The 21,274-nt window shown below is 40.8% G+C and overlaps 1 protein-coding gene across 18 annotated transcripts in view; it reads left to right on the top strand.

Moving 5' to 3' along the window:
* The window catches only part of celf5a (cugbp, Elav-like family member 5a), a 185,450-nt gene that overhangs the window by 142,721 nt on the left and 21,455 nt on the right, over positions 1-21,274 (top strand). For 9 of the 18 annotated variants that reach the window (XM_034881388.1, XM_034881385.1, XM_034881391.1 and 6 more), the window contains exons 4-6: positions 3,907-4,035; positions 7,120-7,199; positions 16,016-16,180. In XM_034881388.1, the coding sequence (XP_034737279.1) occupies positions 3,907-4,035; positions 7,120-7,199; positions 16,016-16,180 (374 nt within the window). The remainder of the gene's footprint in view (positions 1-3,906; positions 4,036-7,119; positions 7,200-16,015; positions 16,181-21,274) is intronic. The other 9 variants (XM_034881394.1, XM_034881392.1, XM_034881389.1 and 6 more) reach the window with 3 other exon arrangements.

Raw genomic sequence — 21,274 nt, 5'->3', positions numbered from 1 at the left:
TTTCTGGATAGCAGTAGTGTGTCACAATGAAGTTGCATACAGTATTCAGTGAGCTGTAAATGCATCTTAATGCCAGCATGCTGCACAGTTTTCACAGTTAAGTTGCTGGTGGTTATTAGACCCCTGATTTGTTTAGGTAACAACATTTCACTGTTAACACTATAGCACTTTAATTAAGGATGCAACAGTATTACTGCTCACTGGGCTCTGTTGAGATGTAAGCAAGAAAAGAAAAGAAAAACAACTCATAATTTCTTGTCTTATTTTGTATTCATCTATATAGTAGAAGACATTTGCCACAGGTGAGTAGCTGGAACAGAAAGATGACTCAGCTGTTTTGTAGAATTGCAAAAGAGAAAAGAGCCTTCCAAAACAGAATTTGCTGCTAATCATGTTTTAACCTCTCAGCTTTACAGAATGCTTTAGGGTTGCATTTGACTGACAGGTCAATTCACTGAGCCAAAAACATCTTTCGATCAGAAACATTCTTGTTATGTATCCTATTAATTATGTAATAGACAGTTGACTTTGGCTAAAGAGCCAGTTCACAATAGCTTCTCTATCTAGGGAGTACACCATTTTATATTACGCAGTGAAAATTAAGCACTTAATAGTTGTTGGATGGTACCTGCATATATTCAAGGGTTATGCAGCTGTAGATCTCTGAGCGAGGAGCTCTCTCCACCCAGCTACGGGGTCAGTTCCCATAAATACAGAACATGTTGCTGGATGATATACTGCGTGAACTGTACTGCATTGCTGAGGAATAGACATGAATGCATAGAGAAGCTCTGATGTGAGATTGAATTGGATATCCAGTCTAAATTCTCTTGAGCTATTGTAAGGACTGAGCTCAGCTGAGCTTGGCAAAGTCCAGAAAGTGAACTGCAGAAACTATCTGAGATGGACGTTCTTGGAACAAAAGGCGCCAACCCTCAGGTAACGATAACATCATTTAGAATCTGTTTAAACAGACAGGCTGATGAGCGAACCACAATCAGTGGTAAAATCACAATTTTAGTTTCTTTAGTTCAAATGAATGTCACATATACCCAGCTTTGCATTTCAGTAGAATAACAAACAGATGAAGCAGGATTATTCGAAACATATGTTGCAGCTTGTGATGCAGCTGTTGCCACTAGGCCAGCGATAGCATTATTAACAGGAGCTACAGCACCAGTCACTGTAGTTATGAACGTAAAACTCATAAGAAAAAAGTGTGTAGACAGCAGGATTGATTGAGCGTATCTTTTCTGTGAGATGCATGCGGACAGACCACAGGAAAACAGCACAACGTAAATCAGAGGAAATAGTGAACTGAGACGGTTGTGTAGCAGCGGCCGATGGATGGAAGTTGGCAAGAATAGCAGTTCATCATGCTGTTTTTTGGGTCTGTGAGACTTCACATGAGACTTCACATTTGTACCCAAAAACACAAATTAGACAACACTAGTCTAAATAGTAGGTGCCTTGAAGAAAAAGTTAATTTGTTGTTGTTACGTGATAGTTACATGTAACAGTGGACATGCAGCGCGTTGTGTGTGGTCATGGTGGGGCATTTTTCCCTAGTTTTTTTGTTTTTGTCCACACCCTTTCAGATAAATGACTGTAGGTGATTTGCACTCTCTGTGTGTCTGTTTGCACACTATCTGTGCTGCAGTGTTGTAGATAAATGAGATAATGTTTCTATTGGCGATGAACACAACACCTGAATTCCCAAGGTAGCATTTTAGTTCAAAGCAGCCACAGCAGAATCCTAGACGGTGGAACAGATCTCCTAGAGGATCTGTTTTCATGCGTTGTTAGCTTGTTTTCAAAGCACACTCACTTTGCAGAACATGCACTCCATCTCTTTCTCAGCCACAGATGATAAACTCCTTTTAAATGCTACCGTCGTAAATACAAAATGACGCATATTTCTTACATGGGCGACAACTCCTGCATGTGTGTTCTGATTAGTATCTCCTTCAGATGTAACGCAAAAAGCCAGCAGACTGAACATGAATCCAATGTGTAAGGCTTTTGTGGAGCTCACTCTAAACCAATATTACACAGCAATGTGATATATAGCGGCCAATGATCCCGTTATACTTAGTCTTATAAATATTATTCCATTTAGCTGGAGGTGACGTTGCCAGTTAGCAATCTTTCAGCTGAAGAACGGATGCGCTGTCGTATTTTAAGATATGCCACATGTGAGCTGTTCTTAGTGTAATCATCAGAGTGCAGCTCATATGAAATTGATAGGATCATGAATTAATTCAGAACTTGTCAGATCCCCATCATCTACTTGAAGAAGGGCGTTACAGCCAAAGAACAACTGCGATTGCATAGGTGGTTCTGTCTGCTGTGTGTGGCTTTCTGGTTGTATACAAGTGTATATGAGATTTGGTCTGGCGGCATTCAGGGAATTTTGTGCTGTTCAGTCCCCTCCCCCCCATCCTCGATTCATCTCCCCACATCCAACGTCAGAATTTATATTCTCCCTCCAGCAAAAGGAAGGACCATCTTGGCTTTTAATTTTCCAGTTCAGGGCTTTCCTTTTTTTTTGCAGATAAATGCTCTCCAATCTGCCCTGACAGATGTCACATTGCATCACTTCCGTTTTGATACATAGCCTCTGATCCTGCCACTTGCAATAAGGAGCCAGCACGAGGGACGCCCCTTCCTAGACAACACTCTGACACGGGTGATTATCTTAAAGGTGCATCATTGGTGGTTCTCAGTGCTGAAACCTTAGCTGGGCACCGTGTGTGCATACACTCGCTGCCGTGGCCGCTGCAGGAATGTGGGTATTGGCTTGTGTCTGGGTAAGGAAACGAGAACAACACGACACACTCAGTAGTCGTCACAGGTCACTCTGACACTGTGCAATACCTCTGGCAGCGATTTATGCCACTCTCAACCTCTTCATAGCAGCGGCCCCTAGTCTTGTCTCTCACTCAGTCTCTCCACTGTGACTTGACAGGTCAGAGTTGGAGAAACAATCTGTATAAAGGGAAGGTTTTAGTGCCTCTGTTGCCAGCAGAGACTCGCTACACTGTAGCATTAATCATACAAGGCCAGAGTACATCAGTAAACACAGTGTGTCAGGTCGAGGTAAAGATCATATCCCACAGCATTTAACGGGACTCAATAGCATACAGGCCATCTATTGAAAAGTCAGCGTTATTCATGGCATGTCTACCAGCCTTCGTTGCTCGTAGGAGAGACACGCCATTGTTCAATGAAGAGCATACTGAAATATTTCTCTGGCTACACAAAAAACACTGGATCAGCAGCAATTAGTGGAGTAAGAGAGAGATAAAGAGAGGAAGGGAGTGAGGTATTTGAAAAAAGAATGAAGTTGAAAAATGTAGAATCAGCGAGAGAGAAAAAGGCAGAAAAGAGAGAGGGGAGAGATTAATAAAGAGGAAAGAGAGACAGAGACCCATGGAGAGAGTGGTAAAAGCCAGTACAGTGTGCTGTGTAGGAGGTTAGAGCTGCCTGGAGCCCCTGGTTCATTTAAAGGACCAAAGACTTGCTCATTGTGTGTATGTGTGTGTGTGTGTGTGTGTGTGTGTAAAACCTCTTCATTAGTCTTTCCATTGCTCTTCCCCCCCAGCCCCTGACCACTCACTTACCCCCAGCAGCTACAGTATATGTGGCCATATGGGAATAAATCCAGTTATACTAGAGAATAAAATGATCAGTATTGGAAAAGACATAACACAATGTGACTTGAGCCCAACCAGCGCTAAATAAACCACGTCTTTGTGAATGTACAGTATATCTGCGTTTGCTTCCATGGAAATAGAGACTTCATCTAAATTAAACCCTGTTACACAAACGATGACGTTTTATACAAATAATATATACAAATATACAAAGTTATAATTTAACCTTTTGTCTCGTTGTTTGTTCCAGAAGACAGGAAGTTGTTTGTTGGGATGCTGAACAAACAACAGACTGAGGAGGATGTTTACCGCCTCTTTGAACCCTACGGAGTCATCGAGGAGTGCACGGTCCTAAGAGGTCCTGACGGAAACAGCAAAGGTAGGGGCCATGATACAGTTGTCAGCTTTATTTAGGTCACTGACAGAGTAGTGACAGTGTGTGTGAGTGTCTACTTCAACTGGGGTATGAAAAATATAGTATGTGACATATGCACCTGATATAGGTCAAGTAGCAAATAATCACACACATTTTTACACCACTCTGTTTGATGTTCTAGTCTGCTGCAGGCAGTGACAACAAAAGTTAGCCTGATGTGTCAAATATTGTTTTATTGATGTCTGACATTCATATTGTGGAACTTAAAGAGGAGTTACAGGACTATTAGTTGTTTAGACTTTATTTTTCTGTTCTATTTGTAGAGATTGTATTATTTAATATGTGGCAGCAGGCCCACAAAAATTGAAACATTTCAAAATCTTGTCAAATTTAAAAAGGAGATCATATTTTTATTTTCTTTGTTTGAAGACAGACAGGCAAGTTTTAAATGATAAAATCTGAAGGCCCGATTTAGGGGTAGTCACAAGAAAAACAAGAAAACCCAATGTTATGAGTAGTTTTAAATCCCTTCAAATGCAGCAATGATCCAAAAAAAGCTAATAATTTTAACCTGCTGACTTTGCCATGGCAAACTTTCTCAGCATCTATCTCATTTCTACATTACAAAGTGTTCATCTGAAGCATTTTGTCCTATGAATGCTCTGCAGGCCCTTACTGTAACTCAGACACTGTAGTGTGGTTGATATCCTGCATGTCTTTTTAACACAGGCAAAAACTTAGAGATATCAATTCTTTCTGCAGCAAAGAGCAAAGAGACCAGTGGTTTTTCATTCCCTGATGCCTATTCCCGAGCCAGCGCTTATGGAAATTGTTGTGGAATCATATCTAAAGGGGTTTGAAGCCAGAGCGTCCTGAGTGGTTTTGAGGAGAAGGGAAAGATAGATGTCAAAACAATTCAAGTGTCCCCATTGTGAGGATGGTTGCAGCCAAGGGAAGGTACCAGTGGTGGAAAGTAACTAAGTAAATGTACTTACTCAGTGCATAACCTTTTATATTAATGTTGCCAACTGAACTGATACAAAGCTAATTAAGACCAGCTCCACAAAACTCTCTCTGTATTTCTCAGTATGCCTATGTTTTTAAAATGGTGTCGTCTGGCTACTGTCTGGCACGCAGAAACTCAACCAAAGACCTCTTCTGTAGAGGCGGGGCGGTGTGCGATTATGGAAGGCTTGTATCATGTGGATACAACAACAGTGTTGTTTTCATTGCTTAGATTTTGTCATGGGGGCGCACTATTAATTAATTTATAATATTTAAGTTAGTCAGACTTTACTTGAGTAGTTCCACTTCCTGCCACTTTATACGTCTACATTCCACTACATTTGACAGGCGAAGAATGAGACTTAGTTACTAATTACTTTGCAGATTCACATCTTTATACACAATATATAATCAAATAAATCCCAATGCATTATCATAGATTAAACTATACCCGCCAGTATTTAAAGTAGTCGGCTCCATCTTTACTAGCCATAACATTAAAGTGATGCTTACACATGAAGGTATACAGAATCATGTGCAACAAAATAGTTTGTAACTTTGATAGCAGGATATTTTATCCTCCCTAGCCATTGAACAATTGCACTATTGGTTTTAGTATGTAATTATTGTCTTAATTACATACTAAAACTCCTGTTTGGTTAGTAATAATAAAAATCAAAACAGAGGCAGGGCATATGGCAGCTTGCAAAGTATGTTAAGAGTTAAATTCATAATTATATTGGCATGTCATTTGTACTACTGTAGCAAAGTCCTTGTACAGGTCATGCCGAGCTTTAGCTCTTTTCTATCCATATCTCAGTGGGGGGCGGTGGTTTGACAGCTGAATGGGCATCTTGATTGGCTGGTGTCCACAGGGGTAAGGCCATTATGAGGGAAAGAATGGCAGGGCGGCTGGGTCAAGCAGTATAGATGATAAGAAGAGTAAAGTCTGAAAGATTAAATAAGAATAGAAAAGAAACTTAAAATGAAATGAAATTAGGTGAAATAGGGTATAATTATAAGAGGGGATGGTGGCTCAGTAGTTAGTACTGCTGCCTCACTGCAAAAGACCCAGGTGCAGTCCTCACATGTTTCTGGGGGGAGAGTTTAAGTGTTTGGGTTTCTTCTGCCCTCTAAGTTACATAAACGATCTCCAGAGACATGCAAGGGGCACAGTATAATCAGCACACACATTAAGAGTGTGTGTGTTGATCCTTTAGCTTTGTGATCGTGTAACAGTGGTCTCTGCCTTTCATCCAGTGCATCCAGAAAAACAACTGGATGAAGGTGGTAATTGGATAAGGTTTCGTAATTGTTTTTAACATAAACATCCACATTGGATATGTGAATGAATATGTTTATGAGTTTTTTTTAAGAAGCTATAGGATTTGTTCAAGTCAAGCAGTTGGTGCCAGAGTACTGAGAGTTAGAGTCTTTCCAAAGTAGACAAAGTGAAGCTTTAAATCAAGTTTTCTAGTTGTAAAAGAGGGCCATACTTCAGTTGAATTATTGAATAATTAATGTGCAACAGCTCATCCTATGAATCCACAAAAGCTATCTTCAACTTGTTGTCTACCGCTCACAATAATCCTCAAGGACATTAACGCTAAGAGTGTCGGTTCTGTGGTTCCTGGCCTTTGGACAGACATCGTCATATTCCCAAATATTGATCAGTACATCCTGTTGTGGGAACAATAAACTCTACTAAGTTCTTAAATGGAGTGGTTTTCTATTTAAAAAGCATTACAGTTGCAGCTAGTTTAGCTAGTACTTAATATGCACAGACAGGCATGTGGTGCTAAATAGCATGCTTTTCTGCTCCATCAGTGCAATCTTTAGCCTGCGGCTTCTGCCTGCCTGCCTGCCTAATGCCTGGAGTAGGGCAGCCTGCTGTGCAATGAGAGCTTCTCACTGCACAGTGATTTCTGTGGTGTCAAATGCAATTCTAAATCCTTTATTAATATACTGTAGACTTTCAAACTCACTCAATTGAATACATATACTGTATTGTGTGTGTGTTTGTGTGTGCGTTCGTGCGTGCGTACCTGCATGTGTGTAATATGCACCTGTTCTGTCTTCCAGGTTGTGCCTTTGTCAAGTTCTCCACACATACTGAGGCTCAGTCTGCAATCAGTGCCCTCCACGGTAGCCAGACCATGCCAGTAAGTACAGCTCTCTCCCTCACAAGTGTAAAAACTGAAACACGTACACACACCACACAACATCCATCACATGCACACTATGTACTGATCACAATAGCTACGTGCAGTCTACCTCTATTGAGTAAGAGCTGTAAACTCTTAGTTTTTAACACATCCCTGACTTCAAAGTTCAAAGTTTTAAATCAATTTATAGAAAGTGCAACCATCCTCATAAATATCCCAGCTTTGAAAACAGATACAGCCAGAAATAGACTTATGCCTCTTTAATTAACATGGTGCTTAAAAGAAAAAAATCCAAATCTAATTTCAAGATAAAACTGTTTAGAACAATAATTGAATTTTGGGTGAGTCATCAATCAGTAGTTCTGCTTGCATAATCAGTGACTAACTCCAGTGTGAGATTACATTTGCTTGTTATGTAAGCACACCGTGTCCTCTGAATTCTCTCTGTATTGAATCAACTATGAGTGCAAAAGCTGTACTGCTCATTTGTATGAGTCTCATGTTTAGGCATGGTCCCTGTATACCTCATGGTGTCAAAATAAAAGCTACTTACTCTCTGGATTCCAAACCTGAATAAAGTTATTGTCCGTGACATCCAGCAAGCGGACAGAGAGTCACATCCTGTATTATATATTCACTTGAAGTATACTCTGCTTTTATACTTAATTTTGTTTCGGAACTCTCACCTCGGAGAAGCAGAGACCCTGAACTCTCTCACACCCTGTCTGCCAGATGTTTTGTTTCACTATATGATTTTATTATTAATGGTTGCCAATGTGTGGCACAGAGGAAACTGAAGAACTAGAAGCCAGCTGTGCCATTTTGGCGCAACCTCCGAGTCAATCTAAGTGCAAATGACTTCAGGTCATGAGGAAAGACTCTAGATGTCCATTCTCCATAGATACCCTCCTTCTCTGTTCCATCCCCCATATCTCTGCTAGCTCTCTGCCCTCACTCGTCTCTCTTTGGCAGCCTCTCGGGATATTAGGCAATAGACTTGTTTACTCCACCTTTCACCACATTGGCTGCTGAATTATTCATCTAACTATAAGCAGGGGGCAAAAAAGAGGGGAGGAAGAGTGTTGAGAGTGTGCGGGTGGGGGGGCGGAGGGAGAATGAGTGAATGGACAGGATTTATACCTCCTGCTCTGGTAAATTGATTATAGAAATCTGATCAGCATCTCATATCCTGTGGCTGCTGGAGGAGAGGGCACAGTGTGCCTGCCTTGCTGAGATTAGCGGACCACCAGTGGACCATTACGCCTCGGTAGGACTCTGCTATTCAGAGCAAAGTGTCCATCAATGTAGCAAAGGATCTGGAAAAACCTTGGGCCAATTAGCTGTACCCATTTGACCCTTATTGATTGAAGTTGAGTTACAGCTGCAAAAAGAAGTCACGTGTAAGAGCATTGATGAAGTTAATAAATAAATAATCTTGCCATAAGACGTATGGATACATTAAATAAATGTGAATAAAGAAGTGAAACAAAAGAAAACAGACCATCGACAGCTAGAATACAGGATACTGAACTTATGAAGAGCATCCTTTGCCTTGCAACTATAATAAGCAAATGTCTCATCCCTACTTCTCTAGGGCTAAAAGAAATGATTAATTCTTCTAATGAAGACAAGACAAAGAGCGTGCGTGCACACGTGCACGCGCATGTTTACTTTACTGCCACACCACGGCCGTGACTGTTGACCATGAATAAAGCCCAGCCAATAGCATTGCTAGCTGAGGTGTTGAAGTGCACTGAATATTAACACTGTGACTAACTACAGCAGTTTGATAGATCCACTGCCAATCCCCCAAAGCATGAGCACTGGCTTCTTAGAGTTTATGAGTGTGCGCACATGCACGCACACATAAATGCATGTGTGTGCATACATAAACATGTACCAACAGATGCACTTAGTGGCTAGTGCATTTGCATAAGCACAGACACACACACACACACACACACACCCATACACATACTCTTTCTATATTGAGCTTCTCACTGTCACATGCTCATACAGCCACAGGCTAGGGTCAAAGGCTCCCTGACTGATCTTATTTTCCAGTTCGGAGGACTTGAGCTGAATACATTTGTGTTATTCATGTAGAGTAGGAGTGGGCATTTTGTATGTATTATGTGTGTGTGAGTCAGGAAAGAAAGAGAAAGTCCAAATCCGTGCATGTATGTAAAGAGTATGTTTGTGTGCAGGCAAAAATATCCTTACATACGTACATGTGTAGGAAATATATACTTCTCTGTCCTCAAATGTTGTAAGTGTATGAATTAAAGGACTGCATCGGCAGGTCACATATAAGACCTTGGCTGGATCTCCATCTCACCCTAACCTTCCTCCCATACACACCACCACCATCTCTCAGCAGTCTTGTTCAGCTTACACACACACACACACACACTCTCTGCCACTGTTCTGATATGAGTGGCTCAATTAAACATTTAAACGATAGAGCTGTAAAACAAATTGCCGGGATTCAGCAGGGCCGTGTAGGAAGTAAGTCCCAGGACATAAATACACCGAGACGAGGAGGGGGGTGGGGGGGTTGTGTGTCAGGTCCGTAGAGCCGTACAGTATTTTTCACTCCATATCTGAGTCAGCTCAGCCTGGGTTTAAGGCTGTTTCAGCTGACACAGAGACTGAAACAGAAACACTAGAGCAAGATGATCCAAATGTAAGAGCAGAACAAATCAAAGCAAATGAGAGCAGGATGATTGAGAGTGAAGAGAAAAGCTAAGAGGGTAAAAAAAAAAAAAATCCATATGTGATCTTTTCCATTACTTCAAACAGAGAATAAACATCTTCAAGTGACACGAGTGCCAGGATTTCATACTCAACAAGACACATTATTTTAATGTACAGATCAATATGTCACTGCCTTACATAATGATAAAATCAAAAGGTGGAGGGCAAAAAAGCAGCATATAATGCATATGCTGATTTAGGTAAAAAAAACAGCAGTGGACTCATTGTGTATTCAATGAGATGCAGAGTTTTAATGTCAGTATTTCACAAGGATGATAGATCATTGTTCTGCTACACATTTAACAATGTTCTGCCTTTACACTTTTAAGTTATTTTTTATTGTTTAAGATCCGTCATCTCCCCCCACAAGTATTTCTACCTAGGCAATTTACATTCTAATAACCTAATAGATTAAAGTCATCCATTATTTGACTGGGCACGCACAAAGAGGATATGTATTTATGATTCCATGGGTGGTAATGCCTTATCTGTACAATAAGCATGAAATAGTATTAAGCAAAGGAAATAAATTAAAAACTATATACTGTAACACCAAAAGGTATACACAGCTTTACTAAAGCAACTCATTAATGTGACAGCGGGAATTTGTTATGTGTAGTGTTGGCCAAGTTACTTTTAAAAAGTAATAAGTTACTCAGGTACCAATTATAAAAGTAACTTGTTACTTCAGAAAGTAACTCTTACGTTATTTTCAAGTAAGCCAGACCTGTCTCTCGTTGACTGACTCGCTTGTGTTTTTTGTTGTGTGTCCAACTGCGTGCTTTCGAACACCCGCCCAACTCTACCTCTGATTGGCTTACATGAAATTTTACTCCACCTCAGCCAATATCAGTATTAATGGGCTTGTCTTGTGCACGCACTGCCCACTAATCAAGGAAGAACAATAAAAAACCGCATGATTTCGGCTGTAACGGTAACAACTTTATTAAGATGGGAAGAGTAATCAATAAGATGACTCGTTACTGAAAAGTAACGCTTTTATTTATAACGCCATCCTTCCTATCACTGGTTATGTAAAACTTATCACAGCATCAAAACAAAACAGCCTGGTCCAATGAATTTTTTATATTAAGTCTTAACTGCTTGAATATAAAATAGTTTTTTTCCTATGGTAAGCAATGTGGATGGAATATGATGCCATATGTTGGGAAGAAACAGGCAGCTTTAGTAGCAATACATTCTGATTAAAGGAGGCAGTTTTTATTTTGCGGGCGGGGATGAAAAAGTGTCCGTTGTAAGGATGTTAAAATCATCTTTATCAGAAAGAATGGATGTATTTCTTAATTAGGATTTTATGCTCGCACTTGGAATGGGCTAAATCATAGTTTGACTAACTCATGCAGACTGCAATACCATTAAAGGAGAATTCTGGCCAATTAATCTTGATCGCTATGAATATGTGTGTACTTTTGATTGAAAAAAACCCAACCCGAATCAGTGCAGGCAACACAGAGTAGCGGCAGCTATGTGTGCAAGCTTCCACTGACCTAAAACAGCGCTTGTTAGGGCAAGTTTTAGAGTGCTTTTGTGCCACTTAACAGACACATAATAAAATGTAAAGGTCTGTGCAACATGAACAGGACCCTTATGTGATAACAAGATGCGTTTTCAACTCAGACACTGTTTAAATTCACCCACCCTGTCTCTGTGCTGCCGGTTGCTAGCTCGCCCCATTAGCTGCTAGCTGTTAGCTGCTAGCTGCTGTCCGCGATAAGTTGTATTCAGCCAGGCTTCTGTGATTATCATCCCGCAGCAGTTCCGTGTGTATTTGTAGCTCATCCATTTTGTGCGTGATCTATCTGGTGTTGGTGAGTAGGAGGCTTGGCAGTGTCGATTTGTGTGGTAGTTCTCTTAGCCGCGCTAGCAGTGTTGATTTTTATTTAAAAGTTACTGTCTCCAAACTTATACAGTTAAGAAATCAGAGTGACTGAAAGAGGATTTGATAATGGACAACAACTTAGAGTTTAGGCAAGAATGCATAAAAAACAAGAAAGTGGCCAAACGACAAAGTAAATTACATTTTGCATATATACACATGATTTAATAAGACATACATAAAATAATTAGGCAAAACACATATAGGCTGTTTATCTAATGTATCATATTACATCTGACCACCTAATTTTTCATGTTTGAAGAAGCCAATTCAATCACTGTGAGAGAAGGTGACTTTCAGAAGCATGTTTAAGGCTTAAGCATGGGATGACTAAAAAATAAAAAATAAACGTAGACAAAGCATTTAATTAAAACTTGTGTGTGACAAACTCAGATTTATATGTGTATTCATTAAAAATCACGCATGGAAATTTACATTAAAATATTTGTCTTATGGATAATCGCCTCTGAATCGGAATCAAATTGAATCGTGAGGTGCAAAGAGATTCCCACCCTTTATAAACAGGACACAGGATCAATTCTTCTTTCTAGTTTTACCCTGCACTAATGCAAGCTGCCATATGTTAAAAGTTAAAGAAGTATGGGATGTATAGCTGGGTGTGCATCTTAGACAGACACCAAGCTTCTTTGGCAATGAGAAGGAACTGCAAAGAGACAGACTTTGCTTTTGGTTCTGGATCTCCGTACTGCCTTTTTTTTTATCCTCCCTGTTTAACTCCCCTTCCTTCAGTGGCTCTCTAGGCAGCCGGGAGCCGCCTGGCAGGGGGATTCTGCTCACACTTGGCAGCTTAAAAATTTAATGAGACTTTTACTTCACACTTCATCCTGCTCTCTTTATAGCAATGGAGATTCTACTCACTGATAGCCTGACAGGTCTAACTGGGGAAACCTGGGATATAAACAAACGTGGCATTGGATGCTTAGCCGTTAAGCCATACGATTCAGGTGTCCTAAGGAGAAACAGTGGGAGGGCAAAGTCAGTGTATAGACCTCCTTGAAAAAAGATTTGTTGAGAGTGGAACATACATGCAAGGATATAAAAGAGAAAGGCACAACGCTGTTATACAACAAGACATTTCAATTCACAATAAACCATGTTTCTATCATTCAAGCAGGCACACTCTAGTCGAATTCTTGTTAGAAAAGGGGTTGACTTCAGTGTTCCAACTTACCGTATTGGTCCAAATACAAGACAGGTTTTTTATCCTAGAAAAAAGTGGGGTCGTCTTATAATCGGGGTCCAGACTTTCAGCAGTTCAAGTCACAGAACGTTAGTTCTGTCACCTGTTCCAACAGCCAATAGAGAAGTCAGCTAAAAACTATAGAAATACAATGATCCATAATCCATTTTATATTAATGTCACAAACAGCTGGTCGAAAAAGCAGAGTTTAAGGCAGAGCCTCCACATTCACAAATAGACAAAACAAATGAGATATCTAGCTACAAAAAGCCTGGAACTCTGAAGTACAAGAAATTAAACATTAAAGAGCAGTTAAAACATTTAAACATATAAAAGCAGATAAAATAGCAGATTTAAGGCTGCTAGTATTGGACAGTGTATAAGCTGCTGCCCCACACACGTTATTGGGGCGCAATAACCATTTTGTGGAAACCCAAACTTTGTTGACCAATAAGGTCGCTCTATAAAGGCAGAATCATACGTCTTTACCCTCTCATCCACCCACCCCGGGCCCCTCAGGATCATGTGACTTTGTACTCTGGTTACCCATAACCAACTGTGGAAGTACTCATTACACCAGAATATAGTCGTCACTATAAAACGTAATGATGGGATGCCCATCACCAGAGCAGTCATTCAGCTGAATGCCTTGGAAATATTTACAGTTAATTTAAATGTCCCACTTTCATCTAAACAGATGTTGAAAATATTATTTCAATCAAAAGATGTTAAAAACATCAGCCTACAAGTATATTTCCAAAAATGAGTTTTAGTAAAGGGAAGGTCGTCTTATAGTAAGTGTTCTTTTATTCAGACCAATACGATACTATCCTCAGGTAATAAAACTCAGCCTTTCTCAAAAATTAGAGAAGCAAAGCAGGAACACGCAGCTCTCATTGCCAAAGAAGATAGGCCTTTAATAGCTATTTTTAACCGTGAGAAGGAGGTTAAAATATTCAATATCATGTACTGTATACTAGCACATCTCTTCAGTATTCTGGTCCTGCTCTGCCCCGTCCTGGACTCTCCCAAAGTTAAACCTCATAATAAAGTTAATGATGCAGATAGTAAATAGATGGACATACACAACAAACAAAACCCTAAACCTGTAACTGTGCCAAAGTTAACCTTGAAGTGACTGAGCGTAGTCTTTATATGTGAAACGTTTGTACGTCTCTTCTAGATTATGCTGTTCCGTCTCATTTGTCTATTATGTTTGTAGAATTGTACACAGCTCTCAATAAGCAGGAACATTGTTGTTCTTGTGTGACAGGATGGCACTCACAGCAAGAAGCAAAAACAATTAGTCACTCAGCTGGCCGGACTAAAGATGTCAGCCGGCTTGACAGTCTGACAATTAGTCTGTCAGCCAGTTAGCCAGACATCTAGCCAACTTGCCTGCCTGTTAGTCAATCACTCAACTAACTAGACAATCAGCCATTTAGTCAGGCAGCCAACTAACCAACTGGCCTCTCAACCGTCAATCCTGGGATTCAACCATTGAGCAAGCCAGGAGGAGAGGGCTAGGGGGAATATTGAGAAAAGTAGGGGAAAAAAGAGAAAGAAAGAGGATAAAATCTATATGCCTCAGTCGGAGGGTCCAGTGCTTGTCTTTGAGCATCTGTGTAGATGTCTTTATTACCAGAACTCCTGAGGCCTCAGTAAGGGGAAGATGCAGACAAAGGAAATTAAAAACAGAATAGTGAATTATGCAATAGTAATAAAGTTAGTATTACAGCTGCCATTTATAACAGTTTGCCTACAGTCCAACACAACTCTTTCCAGGTTTCCTCCAGATCTAAAAAGAGAGAAAATACCCTCTTTAGCCCCTTTAAAAGCCCCAACCCCCAACCTTCAATCCAGGCACTTCACCCGCCACCACTGTTATTGACAATCTTGCATCAATTTCAGGGGGCCTCTTACCCTGACTGACGCACAACCTTTTCTACACTGTCAGATCAGAGTAATATTTCGGCCTTTTATGTGGATCGATTGGCCAGTTTGGCGGGGGCAGAGGGGAGGAGAGGCGGAGCACACGAAAGGTCAACTGTAGTGCTAAATCATTTTACGATTCTTAATGAAGGGTGTGTGCCAGACACACCTGCTGTTTCATTACCGTGCTGCAAAAAGAGGTAATAGTGTTGATAAGCGGATGGATAGGCAGAGCCAATGAAAGGAAGAGGGAGGCTAAACGGAGGGCAGAATGAGAGAAATTTGACCTATAAAGCAACACTTTATTTAAAGAACACATTCACCAAGGGCAATAGCAACCCCTGCCAATTGTAGCTCTTATTTCAAATCATTGTACATTGCAAATCTTTTAGCCTTATCTCTGAGGAAGAGAACCAAGGTCACTTATGTGTATTGTACTGGAGAGGGAAAGCTGGGGGGAAATATGAAGGTTGTCATGCTCTGCCCTAAGTGACTTTCTACATGTTAAACAATGATTGTAAGAACGGAAGGTTTCTGTCTGCACATCTGCCCACAGAGCAGTTCACTCAATAAGCAGAACATTTTTATTCTTCACACATCTTTGTTGGGTTCATGTTTATGTATGCCAACCACAAAATAGGGAGGCACGATTCTCTGAAATTATACAAATGTGCAATGATGTTGTATCTAGAATGGCAAAAACAATTACAGGAGCTCACTTGATAATAATGTTAACACTGGTCAATGTTGCTAATGAACACTGCATACTAAGAAATCAGAAATAATAACCAATACCATTCTTTTTGCTCTTGTAGTGGACTTTTGTAAGTGGCTATCTCTAAATACATGGTAAATTATGACAGTCACATTATGCAAATGATTTGTGAAGTGGCTCAAAGCCTTTTGGGGCTAGAGGATGCTGTTAGACTGTGATCCTACTGTTGATTGACTGACTGAGTGTTGGCATTGAAGGTGCTTGCAGTAAATCAGGGTTAAGTGTCTGTGCTGTTTTTCTCTGATTTTCAGTTCTCTCTACCCCCTCAGGGTGCTTCCTCCAGCTTGGTGGTCAAGTTTGCCGACACAGACAAGGAGCGCACCATCAGACGTATGCAGCAGATGGTTGGGCAGTTTGGCATCTTCAACCCAGCCATCGCCCTTCCCTTCAGCACCTACAGCTCTTACGCACATGCGGTGAGTTTGAAAAGACACATGTATTAAAGCACACACAGAACACATAAAACGGAAACACATTCAATTCTAACATACATATACACAATGGCTGATTAAATGCACTTAAGGAATAGCTCACAACATGCCGTGGTTTGTTGTGATTTTATCACAGCTAAGGGGTGTTTTTCAGCCGGATGCTAATCAGACAGAGGACAACCACCTTAGACGTCATCAAGTATGGCAATATGATAGCTATAGACACATTACAATTTAAATTGATCTGTATTTAAATAATAAAGTTCACTATAAAATAGGCCCTCCCGGGCTGGCTGCCTGTACATACAGAGGCGGTTGCTATGGCACACAGGTATCACACTAGCAACTAGCAGAGGCTTTTTCATTTGCTTATTGCTAAGGGGTTGTTTCAGATTCACCAAAGTCACACAAACTAACCGATCGAGGCAGCGGTAGACCAGCAACTCCCGTGTTCAGCAAATTCAAATTACTGTTTTGTTTAAAGGAGGCTTAAAGAGAGCATAGATTACGGCTTTAGTTCCCTGTCAGAAAGACGGTCTGACGGCAAGGTAAAGCTGTGAAAAAAATAAAAATATATATGAATACAGTTTCCCTTAACACTAGAACTGCCATGACGGTCATTTTGACTGTTTTGAAATTTACATATGTAATAACTTTGCTGGATAAAAAAATACAATCCTGCTGGTTCCTGACCTTTCCTAAATGGCTCTATATTTTAATTTAAAATAGTTTTTATATACATTACACACTAGGCAAAGAAAATAAAATTACTTTTACCTATTTCGGCCATACACGGCCATATTGACCGCTCGGATTTTCGCGGTATTGTTTTTAATCTTTCGCGCGGTTGAAGATGCATATTGGTTGCTTAGTTACTATCAGCGTCTCTGCCAAAGAAACGTTATAAGCGGTATTGAGTAACTAGTGTGGGCATTACCGATGGGCCGAAGGTAAAGCCAGAGTCATTAACGCTAGCTACCACCGTGAATACGGCGTGAATGGACTCCGTTCTGGAGAGCCGCCAGGCGCTCGCTCTGTGGAAGGAGCGGTACACGAAGCTAGATGGCCGATGGCTGCCTACGTGTTTATACAACTTTATACATCCTCAAACTGTCTGGAATTGCGCACATCCTCTCCAAGGAGTGCACCAGCAGTGAAATTGTCCGGAGGAAGTTCAGGCAGCAACTAGCAGAGGAGCTGAGACACGAGTTTAGAGAGGAGAAAAGGGAGCGGAGCACGGTCCGAGCATCGCTGCCCACGACGGCAGACATCAACACGGAGTCAGTGACAGGTTAGGTTAGGTTATAAATGTTCAAAGAAGATACTTTTAAGTGTTATTTGCATGTTTTAAGTTATGTTCTATGAATTTACATACCATATTTTTCAGATGTGAATGAAATAATTATGTTTTACTATGCCGATATGAAACATATGAAACACCTGGGCAACTCGAGTGTATAATTAAACTCGTTAAATTGTACATTTTGGTGTTATTTCGTTTTTCTAAAGGTATCCTAACACAATACCTGCATTAATATTGCAATTAGGTATTTATCATGACAGATTATAGAGTTTGGGATTTGGCGGTCAAAATGACCGCTCACGGCAGTTCTAGTAGTTATGGAATCCCGGCACTTCTAGTGTTAAAGGGATACTTTGCCAATTTTAAACTAGCTCTGTGTGGGAATTCAACACATCAGTCTCCTGGGGACTCTGCTAGCCTGGCTGATCGAGGTCTTTCAAATAAACATCAGAGTTAACATAGCAAAAGTTAAAGATGGTAACCAGCTACGACCTACGGCTACGATCCCGACTAGGTGGACTATCAAGACCATCTCTGCGTCTGTCTCCATCTGGACATCAGAGGGGGCACCGAGACAAGCATGGAGGAACACCGATTGTGACTTCTCTGATCCTGCTAGCCATTGTGCATACGTCGGACGCTTGTGTCAGTTTCCAGCAGGATGTCGGGAGCTGTAGTGTCCTATCACCAAGACTTGGCTGGATCCTGGTGTGCTGTTGCCATTCAACCGAGTGACTCTTTTTCTGTGTGTAAATCCAATGGCCACATTCTGCTTTATGATTAATAGTGCACAGCTTGAAGGAGCTGATGGGATTATATTTCACTGGAATTGTACAATTTCACATGACGAATAAAATTAATTGGTTGACTAATTGATTGAAAATGGATTTGGCGAGAGAACAGGTCAGCTCAGCAATATGAGCATTAGTTATATAGAAAATAAAATGAGAAACAATAAGATGTAAGATAAGATGGGATGAAATAAATAAAATATAGCACTACATACAGTACATATATCAAAACGAGGATTGTGTATTAAAGTGACAAGTTTATTCAACAGTATTGCTCAAATGTAATGAAAAAAAAGGAGTAAGACGTGGGATATGGGAGAATGGAGCAAAATAAATAGACAAATAAAAATAAATCACTATGTACATATATGAAAAGAAGGATTGTGTGTGACTCAATAAGTCCCAAGTGATGCTGTCTCTTTGTTTGCTGATTAATACCATACACATCCTTTTTTATTTGACCTGTAATTCCCAGTTGACTAGTTCAGTGTATTGTTGAGGTGGAACCACTGATGTGTTAGAACTCGTGACACATTGGATACAAAATGTAACCCCTACATTTGACCTTTAGCTTGGTCGTTCTTGGGTCTAAAAAAAACATTAGGCATTTTAACACATGATATCTGCCACTGAAATCTGTAGTTTTTATATTTTCTAGTAATTTCAGTACATAAAGACTTTGTTTTTGCACATTTTGATCCCTACTTGGTAGATATGGTCATAAGTGAGTTAGCTTTCCAAACTATTGTCAGCACCCCTTCTTCGTCCTCTGCTCCTCTTAAGCAGTGCTGCTATGCCATCACTTTCAGACTTTTACTGCCCACAGCACGTAGGCACACACACATTTAGTTAGCTTGTAGCCTCCAACCCCTTCATCAGCTTCCCTCTGTCCTCATACCCCCCCCTCAGGGCATGGCACTATACACACACAGCAGACCCCTGGCTCTTTGATGAGTTCAGACAGCCCTATGCAGCCCCTCTCACCATGCACCCGCTCTACCTTCTATCACACTGCTTCTCTACCCTTCCCTTCTCCCTCCCCCTGTCCCTCCCTCTGGGCTCATGAGATGCTTCAGGGGCCACAGTTGACTCAGAATATTCCATGGGCCACTTATCTGCAGACAAACTTTCTTCTTCCCTGCTGAGGCAGAGCACACACACACTGCCCTGACGTGCACATGCATGCACATACGCACCACCTACTTGAAGAAGGCTAAATTGAATTTGAGAACAGGTTTTCAACCAGCGCCGAAATAAAAACCTTGGCCTCGGTCACAACACACTGCCTAAATACACATAAACATCAGCCGAGTATTTATTTACAGAGAAGGAGGAACACAAATCATTTTTTTCTTGTACTTGCTTGGATGTTAAAGTTAAATATATATTTTTTGCTGTCTCTAAATGCCAGGATTAATGGGTAATGTTAGCTAGTTCTTGGGGGCTTATCCGTTTCCCTCATTTTCACATCACAGTCATGGGACCCAGTGTGAAATGTGCAAATTGACCATCCCAGAGTAATTGCGAGGCCATCTCTTGTGCTCTCCCCAGTAAAACTCCCACCTTCATTACCATTCATGAAATGCAGCCCTTTCCCAGGAAATGTGGAGAAATGCAAATGTTTAAGGGGTGGTGGAGGCAGTGGCGGTCTGCGGGGAGACCATTGTGCCCCGCTCAGGTTGGCCATGACTCTTATTTACTGTGGCAGAGACCCGTGTCGACTCATACAGACACACACAAGGGTGTACACACTCACACACACGGTCTTTCTTTTGCGCTCTCTCGCTTCCTCTCTCTCTCTTGCTCTCTCTCTCTCTCTCTCTCTCTCTTTCTCTTTCTCTCTCTCTCTCTCTCTCTCTCTCTCTCTCTCTCTCTCTCTCTCTCTCTCTCTCTCTTTCTTATACACACATATAATATGACAAAGAGCAGGATGATGCTAGGAAATTGAGTTGCGAGTGAAAGTAACAAGGGAACGGGGGATACTTCAGCATTAGAGAGAATCAATTACCATTAAATCTAAAGGAAGAATTGCACGTATGTGGTTTCTCGACACAAAGATTATACAGCATGAATGATGTTACTGAAGGTGAGATACTCCTTGTATTAGTATTATGAATCACAGAGACTGTGGGTGCCATGTACCTGCATATAATGAATTTAGCAAAATAACGCAAGTTGGTGGAGGAACTTCGAAGCAAGGCAACCTTGGATATAAAATCAACCCAACTTTTGATAAAGTAATGGGTGCACAAGAGGCAGTAATGGATTATCTGCAAGGCTCTTGTTTTCATATCTCGCTAAAGACTTATTTTAATAGGTCTAAATACCGGTTTCGGGCTGCTAGTTACGCAATAATGTGGAATAAAGGAAAATACTAGTTATCTTTAGTGTGGGTGTCCTGCTTGTTCAGCAGTAATGATTATATTACAGTCATTGGGGCTGGCTGCATGCATATGGTGTGCAGCCTTGATACCACTGTGGCCACCGGGAATGTGCTGAAGTGATACGACAAATGTTTCTTCAATGCAAGATAAACTACACATATTCCCCTAAGACGAAAAACCTGACACAAAAAGGACTTTATCTCCAAAGACACATTACATGTTCGCCTACTCTCCATATACACTGGTTAAGAGAAGTGGAGCTGGCACAGTATAGAATACAGACGTGGGGAGAGATGGTATATATAGCTTTAACCAGGAAGTACAGTAAATGGTAAATTCAAAGAGCTACCTCTCTACTACAGCAGTGGATAGGATTATAGAGTTGAGCTGACAGCCAGTAAATTGGATTTTAGTCAAACCAGCGGGAGGAGGGGGCTCCGAACACAAATTGGAGGGGTACAACACTGACAACATATGCCAAATATGAGAAATGTGCCATTTTCACGAAAGACACAGACGCTGGTGTGCTCTGACAGGAGACATCCTATTTGCAAAAAGGTGATTTCATAAAACACAAGCGGAAGCAGAGCGAGAGAGTGAG

The sequence above is a fragment of the Etheostoma cragini genome, chromosome 9 (genome assembly GCF_013103735.1).
Source record: "Etheostoma cragini isolate CJK2018 chromosome 9, CSU_Ecrag_1.0, whole genome shotgun sequence".
Lineage (NCBI taxonomy): Eukaryota > Metazoa > Chordata > Actinopteri > Perciformes > Percidae > Etheostoma > Etheostoma cragini.
The sequence above is the reverse complement of the archived record's forward strand: the minus strand, read 5'-3'. Positions and strand labels throughout refer to the sequence as shown.